The sequence below is a fragment of the Moschus berezovskii genome, chromosome 4 (assembly GCF_049115385.1).
Source record: "Moschus berezovskii isolate FMDL1 chromosome 4, NW_MosBer_1.0, whole genome shotgun sequence".
Lineage (NCBI taxonomy): Eukaryota > Metazoa > Chordata > Mammalia > Artiodactyla > Moschidae > Moschus > Moschus berezovskii.
The window spans coordinates 121,907,817-121,922,705 of record NC_142463.1 but is presented as its reverse complement, the minus strand read 5'-3'; the positions used below and the strand labels follow the sequence as shown (position 1 = coordinate 121,922,705).

The 14,889-nt window shown below is 45.1% G+C and overlaps 2 protein-coding genes across 2 annotated transcripts in view; one reads left to right on the top strand and one right to left on the bottom strand.

The window, feature by feature from the left end:
- Positions 1-1,651: 1,651 nt before the first annotated feature.
- ALDH9A1 (aldehyde dehydrogenase 9 family member A1) overlaps positions 1,652-14,889 on the top strand; it is a 30,595-nt gene continuing 17,357 nt past the window's right edge. The window contains exons 1-2 of the mRNA XM_055403130.2: positions 1,652-1,882; positions 3,792-3,937. Of these exons, the coding sequence (XP_055259105.2) occupies positions 1,696-1,882; positions 3,792-3,937 (333 nt within the window). The 5' untranslated portion in view covers positions 1,652-1,695. The remainder of the gene's footprint in view (positions 1,883-3,791; positions 3,938-14,889) is intronic.
- LOC129541306 (RNA-binding protein with multiple splicing 2-like) lies at positions 8,293-9,211 on the bottom strand. The gene is made up of 2 exons (XM_055403131.2): positions 8,922-9,211; positions 8,293-8,805 (listed from the first exon to the last, which is right to left on the bottom strand). Exons 1-2 carry the CDS (start codon positions 9,209-9,211, stop codon positions 8,484-8,486), a joined length of 612 nt encoding a protein of 203 aa, XP_055259106.2. The 3' UTR covers positions 8,293-8,483.

Sequence of the window (14,889 nt, the reverse complement as noted above, 5' to 3'; positions counted from 1 at the left end):
CTGTTTAGCATGTTCTGTGATAGAGAAATAAATGTCTTATATAAGCATCTGCTACCTTTGCCTTTGATAATCCAACCAAGCACGCTGCTGCTTAGTTGCTTCAGTCGTGTCTGACTCTGTGCGACCCCATGGACTGTAGTCTGCTCCTTGTCATGGGAAAATCTGTCCGTGGGCTTCTCCAGGCAAGAATACTGGAGTGGGTTGCCATGCCCTCCTCCAGGGGATCTTCCTGATCCAGGGATCGAACCCTGGTCTCCTGGGTTGCAAGCAGATTCTTTACCAGTGCCACCTGGGAAGCCCAGCCAAACATGATACCTAATTAATTCAGAGGTAAAGAGAATTAATTCAGAAGTAAAATTAATTCACAAAGTCACTTTGTGACTAATTATGGTGTGATTAACTCGTCTCTGTTGTTTATCATATGGAACAGATTTCTCTGTTGTGCTTTCCTGCTAAAGTAAAAAGAAACAACAACTCTCTTTTCAAAGTTTTTGTTACCTATTTGAACTTAAAACTCTTGTTTTAAACACCGATCTGGAAGAAGAAAGAAATGTAAACCTCATTATCTGTATGAAGACTGAGGTTTGGGAGATGTGTACCAGATAATCTAAGAACGTTATAATATGCTCAGCTAGGAGATACTGATAAATAGATAAATAAATATATACTTCCCTGGTTGCTCAGACGGTAAACAATCTGCCTGCAGTTTAGGAGAGCTGGGTTCCATCCCTAGGTTGGGAAGATCCCCTGGAGGAGGGAATGGCTACCCACCCCAGTATTCTTGCCTGGAAAATCCCATGGACAGAGGAGCCTGGTGACTACAGTCCTTGGGGGTCGCAGAGTCAGACAGGACTGAGCAACTGACACTTTCACTTTCTTTCATTACACACACACACACACACACACACACACATGCCCTGGCGTGGCATGTGTGATCTTTTGATCTTAGTTCCTCCACCAGGGGTTCAACCGTGTCTAGTGCAGTGGAAACGTGGAGTCCTAACCACTGGATCTAATCCTCCCCTCTCCTTAGACGGAATGATCAGAAGATCCTAGGCTGATTACATGTAGTGATGAACCTGAAAACTCTTGTTTTAAATACTGAGCTTCCCTGGTGGCTCAGACGGTAAAGCATCTGCCCGCAGTGCGGGAGACCTAAGGAAATGACAACCCACTCCAGTACTCTTGCCTGGAAAATTCTATGGACTGAGGAGCCAGGTGGGCTACAGTCCATGGGCTCGCAAAGAGTCGAACACACTGATCACTTTCACTTTCTGGAAGAAAAATGAGACAGTGACGGAGAGAAAGCGCGTGTGTGTGCCTGCGTGCGTGCGTTTGTGTGTAAGACTGTAGTGTGTCACCCAACCTCTAGGCTAAGCAAGGGGCGGATCTGGACCACTGACTAGCCAACTGACTGCACTAAAAAATCTTGCAAACTCCGCCCCGGCCCTTGTCCGGAGGCCCCTCAGCTCCAGTCCCGGCGCGCCACGCGGAGCCGCACCGTGCCCCGCCCCTCCCGCGGCCCCGCCCCTCCCCTAGACACCCGCGGCCCCGCCTCCCCGAGGCCCCGCCCCATCCAGAGGCCCCGGCCCTCCCCTAGATTCCCCGAGGCCCCGCCCCATCCCGTGGCCCCGCCCCTCCCCTCGGCTCGGCCCCGCCCCTCCGCCCTGGCCCTCTCCGCCGCTCCTGCGCCCCATGTTTCTCCGATCTGGTCTGGCTGCACTGTCTACGCTTTCCCGCACCCTCAGGCCTGCTTCTGCTCCGATCGCCGCCATGAGCACTGGCACCTTAGTCGTGTCGCAGCCGCTCAATTACCGCGGCGGGGCCCGCGTGCAGCCAGTGGACGCCTCCGGCACCGAGAAAGCTTTCGAGCCAGCAACCGGTAACGGGTCGGAGACCAGGCGCTGGGGCTGGGTCGAGGGAGGCGGCGGGGGCCAGGGTCGGGGCGCGGCTGTGCCGCGGACTGACGCTCCCCCGCCCCAGGGGTGCAACCTGTTCTAACTTCCTGAACTTTCGGGTAGTGCATTGAACAGACGTTTATTGAGCACGGGCAAGTGATGGTGTCGGGTGTAAAGTTATCTGTGTAGGCAGCTAAGGATGCTGCGCAAACTCGAGAGCTTTGGCCCGGGGCAGGAAGGAGTCATAGAAACGGGGAGCAGCTCGTGAGCTGCGCGGAGGGGTCAGGGTTAATTTCACAACCGCCTGAGCAGAGTCTACAGAGCCCCGGTGGGTAAGGTAGTGTCTTTGTGTTAATTATTAAATTTTAAAGGTAGGACCTCAGTAACTTCAACGGTGCACTTAGAACAGTTCTAGAAGGACAGGGTGAAAAGAAATACTTGTGCCAAAATGGAGGAGCATGCACAGATGGTTGTAATGAGCGTGAATGATTACTTTGTTGCCATGCCCTAGTGTTAAAAGTATTTCCGGACACGAACCAGAGCTGGGAAAGGGAAATGAAAAATTCTGCTTTATCCAGTGTTTAATGTGTGCCAAGCACTGTGCCAGGCCCTGGGAAGACCAAAGATCACAAAGCAAATGAGGAAGAGGTTTTTTATTTTTGTTTTGTTTTGCTAGGTTTAATGTTTGCGAGGAGAGAAATAAAAATGTGCAAACCAAATAGTGTATCCCCAGACGGATAAAACTGAATTTCAAGAGACTGGAGAATTTAGGTGTGATCAGTTACAGAAAACCACAGAGCAGCGACTTGTCAGAGCAGGAAGGGGCCACAGCCACCATCAGGCTCTCCTTTAGGCCTCTTGATTTCCCACTCCCATATTGATACAAAAGAAAGAAAAATTGCTCTTTATTTTAACTGCCTACAGTGTGTGCTGTGTGATTCTCAGCCACTGCCTCTATCAATTAGCTACTCAAATTTATAATAAAAATTACAGGTTTGTGAAATCTCTGGAAAAAGCAGTCCCAAATGTTCTTGTGGGAGGGGAAACCCTTAACTGACATCCTAGAGATTTCTTTTTAGTGGTGTCAGTCGCAACCCTTGGGATTTGGGTCTAGAAAAACTGATCATTTCATATTTTGCCCAGTGTAGGGAATAGGATTGAAAAAAGAAAATGAAATGGGCTTCCGAGGTGGCCCAGTGGTAAAGAATGCACCTGCCAGTGTAGGAGATGTGTGTTCAATCACTGGGTCTGGAAGATCCCCTGGAGTTGGGAATGGCAACCCACTCCAGTATTCTTTCCTGGAAAATCCCATGGACAGAGGAGCCTGGCAGGCTACAGTCCATGGGGTCACAACTAAACAACAAAAACAACAAGAAAATGAGAGATTGGGATTTTTTCCCTCATATTTGAGAAAAAAAATTTCTTGTTTTTAGGAATATCTTTTCTTGATACTCTGTTTATTAACCATGTTCATCAAGTATCAGGAGTATTATATGACTTACATAGAACACAGACCAGTGATTTAAAATCAGAGTTCATAACCCGGGAGACTGAATACTTTGATTTTGCAAGACCTCTGAGATTCTGAAACATTGTTAAGGAGCACTGTGAAATAATTGATAGGAAGTTAACGTTAGTAAACCCAAGTGTAAAACGGAAGAGAGCAGGAGTTCTTATCCCAAAGTTCAAGGTGTGCTGGGCAAGAGACACAGTCAGTACATTTTTCTGAAGACAAGTCTTCCACTTTTATTAGATTCTTTAAAAGATAAGCTGTTGCTTTAGGGGTAGTCACTAAATCAAACTATACTTAAAAACAGGAAGAGGATCACTAAAAGGAAAATGGATAATGTGGGAAACATTTGAAATTAACACTGACTTTCCCTGTATTTACAGGTAGAGTGATAACTACTTTCACATGTTCAGGAGAAAAGGAAGTAAATTTGGCTGTTCAAGATGCAAAGGCTGCCTTTAAAATATGGAGTCAAAAATCTGGCATGGAGCGTTGCCGAATCCTTTTGGAGGCTGCCAGGATAATAAGGGTATGTTTTGAATTTACTGTCTTCCAGAAAAGTCCTCTTGCATTGCTGTGTGATTTTTTTTGATGATGATTTGCAATTAGACTGATGAATTATTAAGTGATACCTTTTTGATGAGATCCAAAATCATTTCCATATGCTCGCCTTGATATGCACAATAAGCTTTCCTTCAGTGATTTCTTTCTGGCTCTTGGCTCCTTGTGACATCTCCCTGGGCAGGCTTTCTTCTCCTTCTTTGTTGTAATGATAATGTATCCTTTGTAGCTTGTCTCCTTTTCTTTTTAGCTATATGTACTTCTTCCCTTTTTACTCTTTGCTCTGATGACTCTTAAGTTCACTTTTCTTTTTCAGGTTAATTTTCTGCCTTAGTTGACTGGAAGATTTCATGGATTCATTGCTGTTCCCCTTTTATGAAATAGTTTAGCTTTTTACAGTCTTAAAAGGCAAAAGTACTGGATTGTCTTTACAGAAAACTAGAAAATTAGAGGATATACGCCAAAATATAAATCAGGGATGTCTCTCAGTGTAGGGCTGTGATGACTTTTTCCCTTGTCAGTGTGTTATGTCAGAAACTGGGGTCTGAGAGTTGCCCTGTTTGCAAGGTTATATGGGTATTCTGACAGGAAACATAAAGTTTTCTGGATTAGAGAGAGAAAGAGAGTTTATTACTCATAGCAGAATACTTAGCACTAGTTTTCTGAGCCCCAGTCCCTGTGGGGTGATGCAGTACGAGCCATCCTGTTGCATACAGTGGGTTGCATTGTAGGAGAGGAACCCCAGAATTATGAGACTCAACTTATAAGGGGCACATTGCCCACTCTCTCCTTTGGAGAAAGGTTACTTGTTAAGGTTAATGAGATGTTACTCACTGAGCAGATCTCCAAGGTTAAGGGGGAAAGTATCACTAGATTTATTACCCTGGAATGTAAGCAGATGTCTCCCAAGAACAGGAAGTAGAGAGCTTTATATTTCCACATCTTTTCAGAGACCTCAGTCTTTAGGGAGATGCTGTCTTTGCCTTTCAAGGCCTTTGCTTTTCAGTCAGCTTGCCAGTGGCCTTTGCAGAAAGCCTGCACCATGCAGTAATGTCAAAATATTCCCGGAGAATTTTCTCCCAACAAGTTATTTTATTTTATGAAAATTTAGTTTTAATTTGGTAGATTAAAAGTAGTAACTCAAAACTGATAATTTATTATTCTAATTTGCTTGTGCATAAGCATTTGGGTTGTTTTACCTTCTTAAGAACTGGCTCTTTTATTATTATAAAATTATTTTTAAAATCCTGAGTAGCACCTATTTTTTTTTTTTGCTCTGAAATAGATTATCTAATGTTAATTTTCTTTTCCTTTAAACTCTTCATTCTGTTTTCTTTAATATTTTATATATATTTGAGGTCAAAAATATATTACTGTCTTTCTCGAAAGCTCTTGTCTGATGATCATGCCCTGAATCTAACTTTGCTGTTGTTGTTTTTGTTCAGTTACTAAGTCCTGTCTGACTTTTTGCAATCTCATGGACTTTGGCTCTCCAGGCTTCTCTGTCCGTGGGATTTCCCAGACAAGAATTCTAGTGGGTGGGTTGCCATTTCCTTCTCAAGGGGATCTTCCCGGACTAATGATCAAACCTGCATCTCCTGCATTGGCAGGCAGATTCTTTAGCTCTGAGCCACCAGGGAGGCCCTGGATCTACCTTTACCTGAAATTCTTCTGTTACTGAACAGATTCCACCCTCTGACCACAACCTACAGTTTAGCCATTGGTTGTTTTCTTTCAGTGATTTTTGAAGTTAATCATGATCTATAGTTCCTTGCCCTTTCCATTTTTAAACTATACACAATTATCTTCTATAAGATAAAAATATTTACATTTACTCACATTTTTAACGTATCTGGTGTTCTTCATTCCTTTGGAAAGGCCCAGATTTTTATGTTACCATTTTTATTTTGGCTTGAAGAAATTTCCTTAGCATGTTTTATAGTGCAGATTTGCTAGAGATGTTCTTTTAGCTTTTGTGTATCTGAAAAGTCTTTATTTCACGTTCATTATTTATTTATTTATATTAGTTTAAAATTTTTATTTTTTTGTTTTTGACTGTGCTGTGTGTGGGCTTTCTGTAGTTGCTGCAGGCAGGGGCTGCCCTGTAGTTGCAGTGTGCAGGCTTCTGATTGCAGTGGTTTCTTGTGCTGCAAATCACGGGCTCTAGGGCTTGCAGTCTTCAGTAGTTGCTGTTGTTAGATCTCAGTACTCGAAGCTTGTGGGCTCTGGAGTGGCGCATGGGCTTAGTTGCCCCGAGGCATGTGGAATCTTCCTGGACCAGGGATCAAAGCCATATCCCCTGAACTGCAGGTGGATTCTTTACCACTGGACCACCAGGGATATCCTTGCTTTCATTTTTAAAAAGAATTCTAGATAAATAATTCTAGACTGACAGTTTTTTCTTTCAGTGCTTTAAAGGCATTGCATTGCTGTCTTCTGACTTGTTTTGTTTCAGAAGAGAAGTCTGCTGTCATTCTTATTTTTGTTCCCCTCTATTAAATATTTTTTACCTCTCTGGCTGCTTTTAAGATTTTCTTCTTATCACCAGTTTTAAACAAGTTCATTGTCTTTTGATGCAGTTTTCTTTATATTTCTCTTGTTTGGAGTTTCTCTTGAATTTGTACATATATAGTTAAATTTGGAAAAATTATGGCTATTATTTCTTTAGATATTTCTTCTGCCCCCACTCTTCTATTTCCTCTTCTTCAGAACCTCCAATTACATATACCTTGGCCTATTTGAAACTGTTCTACAGCTGATAATGATCTGTTCATTTTTCCCCCAGTTTTTTCTCTCTGTTTCATTTTGGGTAATCTCCATTGTTAGGCGTACAGTTCACCTACCTTTTCTTCCATGGTGTCTAATCTGCTGTTAATCCCATCTGGTGTATTTTCGATCTCTAGAAGTTCAACTTGAGTCTTTTTTGTTGTTGTTCCATGTTGTTCCTTAGCATATTTATGTTTTCCTCTACTATCTTGAACACATGGAATATAGTCATAATAACTTTTAATTTCCCCATCTACTAACTGTGACATCTACCAGTTCTGGATCTGTTTCTGTTGACTGACTTTTTCCTCCTGGTTAGGTATTATATAACTTTCCTGTTTTGCATGACTGATTTTTTTTTCCTCCTGGTTAAATGTTATATAACTTTCCTATCTTTTGCATGTCTAGTAATTTGTTATCACTAGACATTGTGAATTTTATGTGTGGGATGCTGGATATTCTTGTAGCTTTGTTCTGGGGCACAGTGGAGTTACTTGGAGTTGGTTTGCTCCTTGTGAGGCTTGTTTCTGTGCTTTGTTGGGTGTGCTCGGAACGGCTGGTTTCCCCTGTGGAACACCCTTCTGCACACCTAGCTGGATGCTCCGTGTACGAGTGAGGTTTCCCTTATCATGGCTGGTGGGACATGAGCTATTTAGGCCCCTGTGTGAGTCCTGGGGATTTTGTTTTTGCTTTTCACCTTCTTGGTTAGTTTTTTCCTAGCCTTGGGTAGTGTCCTCACACTGACCAGTTCTCAGATGAAGACTTAAAGGGGATCTCTGGGAGTCTTCTGTGCAGCTCCCTTCTCTCCTGTCCCTAGGGTGCATACTGTAGCCATCACGTAGTCCTTGAACTCACAACTGTTTCCTTAACTCAGAGGATCTGTTGGGCCGAACCTAATGCCCTCTTACTGGCTCTCTCTTTTTTCTTTTTTTCACGAAAAAATCCTTTATGTTGCTTAAATATCTTGTTACACAGGGTACAAAAATACTTTCACTTTTTTGGTTGGTTTCAAAGTTTGGAAAGAATAAGGAGCCATGGCAGGGTTGGTGCGCCGGGGAGAGGTAAGCAAAATGGGTAGAGAAAGCATTTTCTTAATGGTTGTTGGCCCATCTGAGGAGGAGGAAACAGAGGACCCTGATTTGAAGGTGGTCCTTCCTGTTCAGCCTGGAAGTGAGTGGGGTAGTGGTGGTGGTGTTGGGGTGCCAGCCACTGGGTGGAACTGGCTGCGGGGCTTGGTCCTCACTGAAGCAGGGTAGGTGCAGGGCAGGGGTGTGGGGAGAGGGACCTGGAATGATGAACTGTTAGTGGGCAGGTCTTGTTGCCATGGTGACACAATGTGAGAACAAACTGTACACTCACATATACACAAGTTTAAGTGTCTTAATTCATGCCAGAAAACATGCAAAATTAAAAGCCTTGTGTCTCTGAGGTGGGGCTACAGAAGCAGATTTGGACTGGAGGTCGGGCCTTGCTCAGTCCCCAGGGAGGCCTCCCCGTTGGGCCTAGGGGTCCCAGCGAGAAGACCCTTGAATCCAGCCGTGAGGCCTTGGAGTGGGGCTGTGGGGCAGGACAGCGCTGAAGAGGAAGAGAGGAAGGAAAACAGTCCACTGAGTCAGGCTTAAAATTCACAGTCTTTGGAGGGCAGCAGCAACAGCTCTGCAGGGCCACCTGGGGGCAGGGGGGGTGCTAAGGGCAGCTTCCTCTCCCATGGGTCGGGGGCCTCGAGCTGTGGTGACAAGACTGAAGAACTAACAGAACTGCCGATATTTCCATCCTGGCTGGGTGGTATCAGAGGAAGGGTACCAGCGCACCTGAGCATGCAGGGCAGCGGCAGCAGCAGTGGCAGCTGGGTAGGTGAACACAGTATGTGAGATGGCTGGGGTCAGCTCTGTAGTGTACAGAGGGTAGGGGGCCCAGGCCTCGGGGGATGCGGGGATCAGAGCGGCCCCCATCAGGTCATAGGGGTCCCGTGCGATGAAGTGTGTTCCGAGGGTGGGGTGAGCATTGGTGGGATTTGGTGTAGCCATTAGCTTGTTCTTGGCCATCTTGGTGTTGGCTTTGGCAATGGCAGCCCACTCCGGTGTTCTTGCCTGGAGAATCCCAGGGACGGGGGAGCCTGGTGGGCTGCCGTCTGTGGGGTCGCACAGAGTCGGACACGACTGAAGCGACTTAGCAGCAGCAGCAGCAGCCTCAGGGTCTGCGGGTTCTCAGAATCAAAGCGAATACTGTTCATTGCGTTCTTGGCTGCTCCTGCCCGGCTGTCAAAGATCACAAAACCAACAGGCTGTCTTGATGTGAGCTTGATCAGGGACCCTTCATACTCTTTGAACGGCCTGAAGAGCAGGTAGAGCTCTCTGGGTTTAATATCCACAGGGAGCCCACTGACAAACAGTGTCTGGACCGCCTCCTCCAGGGTGCCGCCAGAGCCCGTGCCCGCGCCGGTGCTGTGCTCGCCGTCCGGCTTCAGGTTGCTCATGGTGCGGGGGTGGGGTGGGGCGCGGGGCGGGGTGGTGGTGAGAGGGGCAGCCGCTGCGGCGGGGTGGGGGGTCACATCAAGTTTGGCGGGTGTGGGAAGCTGGGAGGGGGTGCGGCGTGGGGAGGCACTGGGAACCGGAGCGGCCTTACTGGCTCTCTGATAGAGACTCTTTCCAGGCAGCAGGCAGGAACACACATAAGGCTCACCTCGTTTGTTTCCTTCTCTCAGGGATCACTGTCCTGAGCTGTCCAATGTCCAGTGTGTGAAAACTGTTGTTTTGTAAACATTGTTGCTTTGTGTATTTTATCTGGTGTTTCCGGTTGCTTAAAGATGGAGCCTAAGTCTGGCCCTTCTTACTCTGTCGCAGCTGGACGCCGGTGGACTCCTGGTGAAAGGAGCACTTTTTGGCGTGTGTATGAGTCTTACCTTTCCCTTTTCACTTTGAATCTTTTCATGCTTTTTGTCAAATTATAAAGATCTTAATGGCAGGCACCAATCATTTCTAGGTTGGAGCCTCCTTAGGAAAGTAGCTGACATTTGGCTTTAAAAGGAGAGAGAAAATGTATTTTGAAACTGTAATGTATTTTGCCACTATTTACATATAGAAAAGATTGTGTGTGTAGATTATGTACTTGCCTTCAGCCACCGTTGCTCAGCTCTGCCTCTTGAAGAAAGCTGGGGCTCAGGCTTATTAGGGTTTAACGGGTATGTCTTTCTCATGCGGTTCTCTTATAAAAAGCTAGACACTAGGCTTGCTTCACAGTTTGAAATGAAGGAGGGGGATGGGGCTTTTCGTCTTCCCTTTCATCCAGTGGACCCATGGTCAGGTCACATGAGAGGCGGGGTGGCTGAGAGAAGGATGGGGGTAGATATGAAGCACCTGTTTCCCAAGAGATGCTTATAGCAGTGCGTTGTCCTGGTGGACAGTTTTGCTTTATGGTGGCTCTTGTTCCTAATAGGGGTAGGAAACTTACATTGTTTTCCCCTTCCCCTTCTGCCCTCCTTATCCCAGGAGGGTAAAGGAATCCCATTTCCCTGAATGCAGTATTAAGTATTAGAGATTCACTTGGACTGCTTGGTAGTTTTCATCAGCGTCTTTTTTATGATCCTTGTAAGGTACATCAGAAGGCCCTGCAATGGCTTTTTAGAAATAACCTTTTGCATGAGGATAGAGGATGCTGGAAGAAGACAAGAAAAATTTCAAAAAACCAGCCAATAGACTGAATTTTCTCTTTGAGTTGAAACCTTGAAACTGTCCTCAAAACTAATTGCCTGTCCATTCTTTACCAAAAAAAAAAAAAAATGAAACTTCCTTTCTTAGTAAATATTCCAGGGCTTTTCAGCAATAGTCACAGGTTACTTCCTGTCTGTTTATGCTTGTATTAAAGTGGAAGACAACAGCATTTCACTTTTGTCAGTTTAATATTTCTTCATGTGCTTGAAGTGTAACATACTGACTTCATCAGTGTGTTTATGTTGATTAGTGAACTGGTACCTACTTCCTCTTTAGGGCCTAGTTCCCCTCTTGCATTCTAGAAATGAAGTTTAAGTCACTTATGGTTGATCATGCCTTTTGAAAATGTGTTTTACATTGATCATACTCAACACATCCAAGAAGTGGGAAGATTTACACATGGCTGAAGAACTGTTACATCGGAACTGATGGCTTGTTGTCTTCCTAGGTACCCTCTTTCCAGTCTCAGTAACTGGGAAACAATTGTTAAAAAGTTGTTTTGGTGAGTTAGATCAGGAAAGAGAAGGTAAATTGTTGTTTTTGAAAGGCAGTTTAATTTAGACTATGTTTGGCTGTAAACAAATCATCCTTTCTGAAGAAACATGTCTGTTCAGTAATTGCAGAATTTGTTTAGAACGTTGGCTTGAAGCTCAACATTCAGAAAACAAAGATCATGGCATCTGGTCCCATCACTTCATGGGAAATAGATGAGGAAACAGTGGAAACAGTGTCAGACTTTTATTTTTTTGGGCTCCAAAATCACTGCAGATGCTGATTGCAGCCATGAAATTAAAAGACGCTTACTAAAAAGCAGAGACGTTACTTTGCCAACAAAGGTCCGTCTAGTCAAGGCAATGGTTTTTCCCGTGGTCATGTATGGATGTGAGAGTTGGACTGTGAAGAAGGCTGATCGCTGAAGAATTGATGCTTTTGAACTGTGGTGTTGGAGAAGACTCTTGAGAATCTCTTGGACTGCAAGGAGATCCAACCAGTCCATTCTGGGGGAAATCAATCTTGGGTGTTCATTGAAAGGACTGATGCTAAAGCTGAAAGTGCAATACTTTGGCCACCTCATGCGACGAGTTGACTCACTGGAAAAGACTCTGATGCTGGGAGGGATTGGGGGCGGGAGGAGAAGGGGACGACAGAGGATGAGATGGCCGGATGGCATCACCGACTCGATGGACATGACTTTGAGTGAACTCCGGGAGTTGGTGATAGACAGGGAGGCCTGGCGTGCTGTGATTCATGGGGTTGCAAAGAGTCGGACACAACTGAGCAACTGAACTGAACTTCCTTTTTAAGAAGTGAGCTCCTTGAAGGAAGAGACTGGATCTGTCCTTTTTCTTAGTAAACAGTGTGAAATGATTGTCTAGCTCCATTCCACTTGGTTGTTGCTCTGGGGTTGTCTCCTGTTGCTTCATCTGGAGCATATTTCTCTGCTGTCTCCTTTGTCTAACTGTGTGTTAGACTGTGTGTCTCCATCCTGCAGGCCACAGGGGAGTTGTTCCTCTTGTTCCTGGTATCTGCCGCCTCATGGATGAGGCTGGTTTAGAGGCTTGTGCAGGCTTCCTGGAGGGAGGGGCTGGTTCCTGCCTCCTGGTGGGTGGGTCTGGGTCTTAGCCCTCTGGTGGGCAGGGCCGTGTCAAGTGATGTGTCTGGAGGTGGCTTTAGGCTCAGGAAGACTTTAGGCAGCCTGTCTGCTGATGGATGAGGCTGTGTTTCCGCCCTGTGGGTTGTTTGGCCCGAGGCATCCCAGTACTGGGGCCTACAGGCTGTTGGGGGAGCCAGGTCTTGGTGCCAAAATATCAGCCTTCAGGAGAGCTCATGCCAGTGAGTATTCTGTGGTACCTCTGCCACTCATGTGCTCGTCCCCACTGTAAACCGAAGCCAGCCACCCTCCACCTTCTCAGGAGACACTCAAAGACCAGCAGGTAGGCCTGACCCCGGATCCTGTGGAGTTGCTCGCTGCTTCTTCCTTGGGTTCTGATGTGCATGAGATCTTCTGTGCGTCCTCCAAGAGTGAAGATTTTGTCTTTTCCATTCCTGTGGAGTCCCTGTAATTAAGACCCGCTGGTCTTCAAAGCCAAATGCTCTGGGGGCTCCTCCTCCTGATGCCAGTCTTCCAGGCTGGGGTGCCTGACATAGGGCTCAGAACTCTTACTCCTGTGGGAGAACCTCTGCAATATATTTTCCAATTGGTGGGTCACCTACCTGGTGAGTATGGGATTTGACTAGATTACCAGTGTGCTGCCCCCACCCCCCAGCTGACTTCTGCTTTGTCTTTGGATGCAGAATAGCTTTTTTGGTAGGTTCTGGTCTTTCTTGTTGATGGCTGTTCAGGAGTTGGTTGTGATTTTGGTGTTTTCATGAGAGGAGCTGAGCTCAGGTCCTACTCTGTCATCTTTTTTGGAATCCAACAAATGTGGAATGAGCGAATCAAAGCATTTCATACCTCTGGTCTCTGTAGAAATAGACCATGTCCAGTTATCATTCTCAAAGTGCCGTTTCCTATATCCCTTCCTTCCATGCTTTCTGAGGCCTGTGCTTAGAAGCTCTTGTGTTAGACACTTGTGTTAACTTCTGTTGCCATTTCATTTTGCTTCTGGTCAGCCATACTGATTGTCAGTTTTAGTAAGAGATGCATCTTCCTTGTCGATTGTTCAATTCATGTTTTATGTACAGATTTTGACCACATTGTTTTTTTAATTAAAATTGGATCTGTAATAGCAAATACCTATTTCTCACATATTCAGCCTTTCTGAATGGTTTTATTTCCTTTCGGCTGTGCTGCGCCTTTGTCGCCATGAGGACTTTGCTCTAGTTGCGGTGAGCAGGGCTGCTCTGTGTTGCAGCGTGTAGTCTTCTCGTTTCAGGGGCTTCTCTCGTTGCAGAGCATGGGCTCTAGAGCGCATGGGCTTCCAGCTCCCCAGCTGTAGACCATAGGTCAATAGTTGTGGCATGTAGGCTTAATTGCTTCATGGCATGTGGCGTCTTCCCAGATCAGGGATCGAACCTGTGTCTAGGAGACACAGGTTGGTGCAAAAGTAATTGCAGTTTTGCATTGTTGAACTTTGCCATTTGATCCTGGATTACATTCTTAAATGTGGTTATGTTAGATATCATTTTAATGTGCATTCCTCTCTTTGTGTTTTATTTTTTTGCTAATGACTTATTGCTTGCCATTTATTTTATATTTATTTTAGACTATAGAAATGATGTTAGACAAAAAGCAAATTCGAGTGACTTTTTTATTAGAGTTCAAAATGGGTCATAAAGGAGTGGAGACAACTTGCAGCAACGTGTTTGGCCTAGGAACTGCTAATGAATATACAGTGCAGTGGTGGTTCAAGAGGTTTTGCAAAGGAAGCGAGAGTCTTGAGAATGAGGAGCGTGGTGGCCGGCTCTCAGAAGTTGGCAATGACCAACTAAGACCCACTATCGAAGCTGATCCTCTTACAACTACATGAGAAATTGCGCAAGAACTCCAAGATGATCATTCTGTGATCATTTGGCGTTTGAAGCAAATTGGAAAGGTGAAAACACTTGATGAGTGGGTGCCTCATGAGCTGACCAAAAATTTAAAAATTGTCGTTTTGAAGTGCTGTCCTCCCATATTCTGTGCAACAACAAACCATTTCTTGATCAGGATGTGATGTGCGATGAAAAGTGGATTTTATATGACAACCAACGACAACCAGCACAGTAGTTGGACTGAGAAGAAGCTCCAGAGCACTTCCCAAAGCCAAACTTGCACCAAAAAAAGGTCGTGGTCATTGTTAGGTGGCCTGCTGCCAGTCTGATCCACTATAGCTTTCTAAATCCTGGCAAAACCATTACATCTGAGAAGTATGCCCAGCAAATTGATGAGATACACTGAAAACTGCAGTGCCTGCAGCTGGTATCGGTCAGCAGAAAGGGCCCAGTTCTCCACGACAGTGCCCGGCTGCACATTGTGCAAGCTTCAGAAGTTGAGAGAATTGGGCTACAAAGTTATGCTTCATCTGCCATATTCCACCTGACCTCTTGCCAACTGACAACCACTTCTTCAAGCATCTTGACAACTTTTTGCAGGGAAAATGCTTTCCAGGAGTCGAATTCTGAAGCATGGATTTTTATGCTACAAGAATAAACAAACTTATTTCTTGTTGGCAAAAATGTGTTGATTGTCATGGTTCCTGTTTTGAATAATAAAGGTGTATTTGAGCATAGTTATAATGACTTAAAATGCACGGTCCAAAATTGCAGTTACTTTTGTAGCAACCACTGAGCCACCAGGGAAACCCCCATATTCAAGTTTTTCCTCTCCTTTGGGGACCTTAATTTTTCAGGTCTGATTTCCAAAATCTTTTTGTTCATTTTTGGGCCATCTGTAGTACCTTTAAGTTGTGTAAACGACATCTGGGAACAGAATTTGAAAAGACAATTGATGAGTAATGAGCAT

What these genes read in the sequence shown, in the direction of transcription:
- LOC129541306 (XM_055403131.2), bottom strand. Translation starts at nt 9,211, where the DNA reads ATGAGCAACCTGAAGCCGGACGGCGAGCACAGCACCGGCGCGGGCACG. An exon ending in AACCCGCAGACCCTGAGGCT is followed by an intron (nt 8,806 to 8,921) that starts GCTGCTGCTGCT and finishes ACCGGAGTGGGC; the next exon opens with TGCCATTGCCAAAGCCAACA.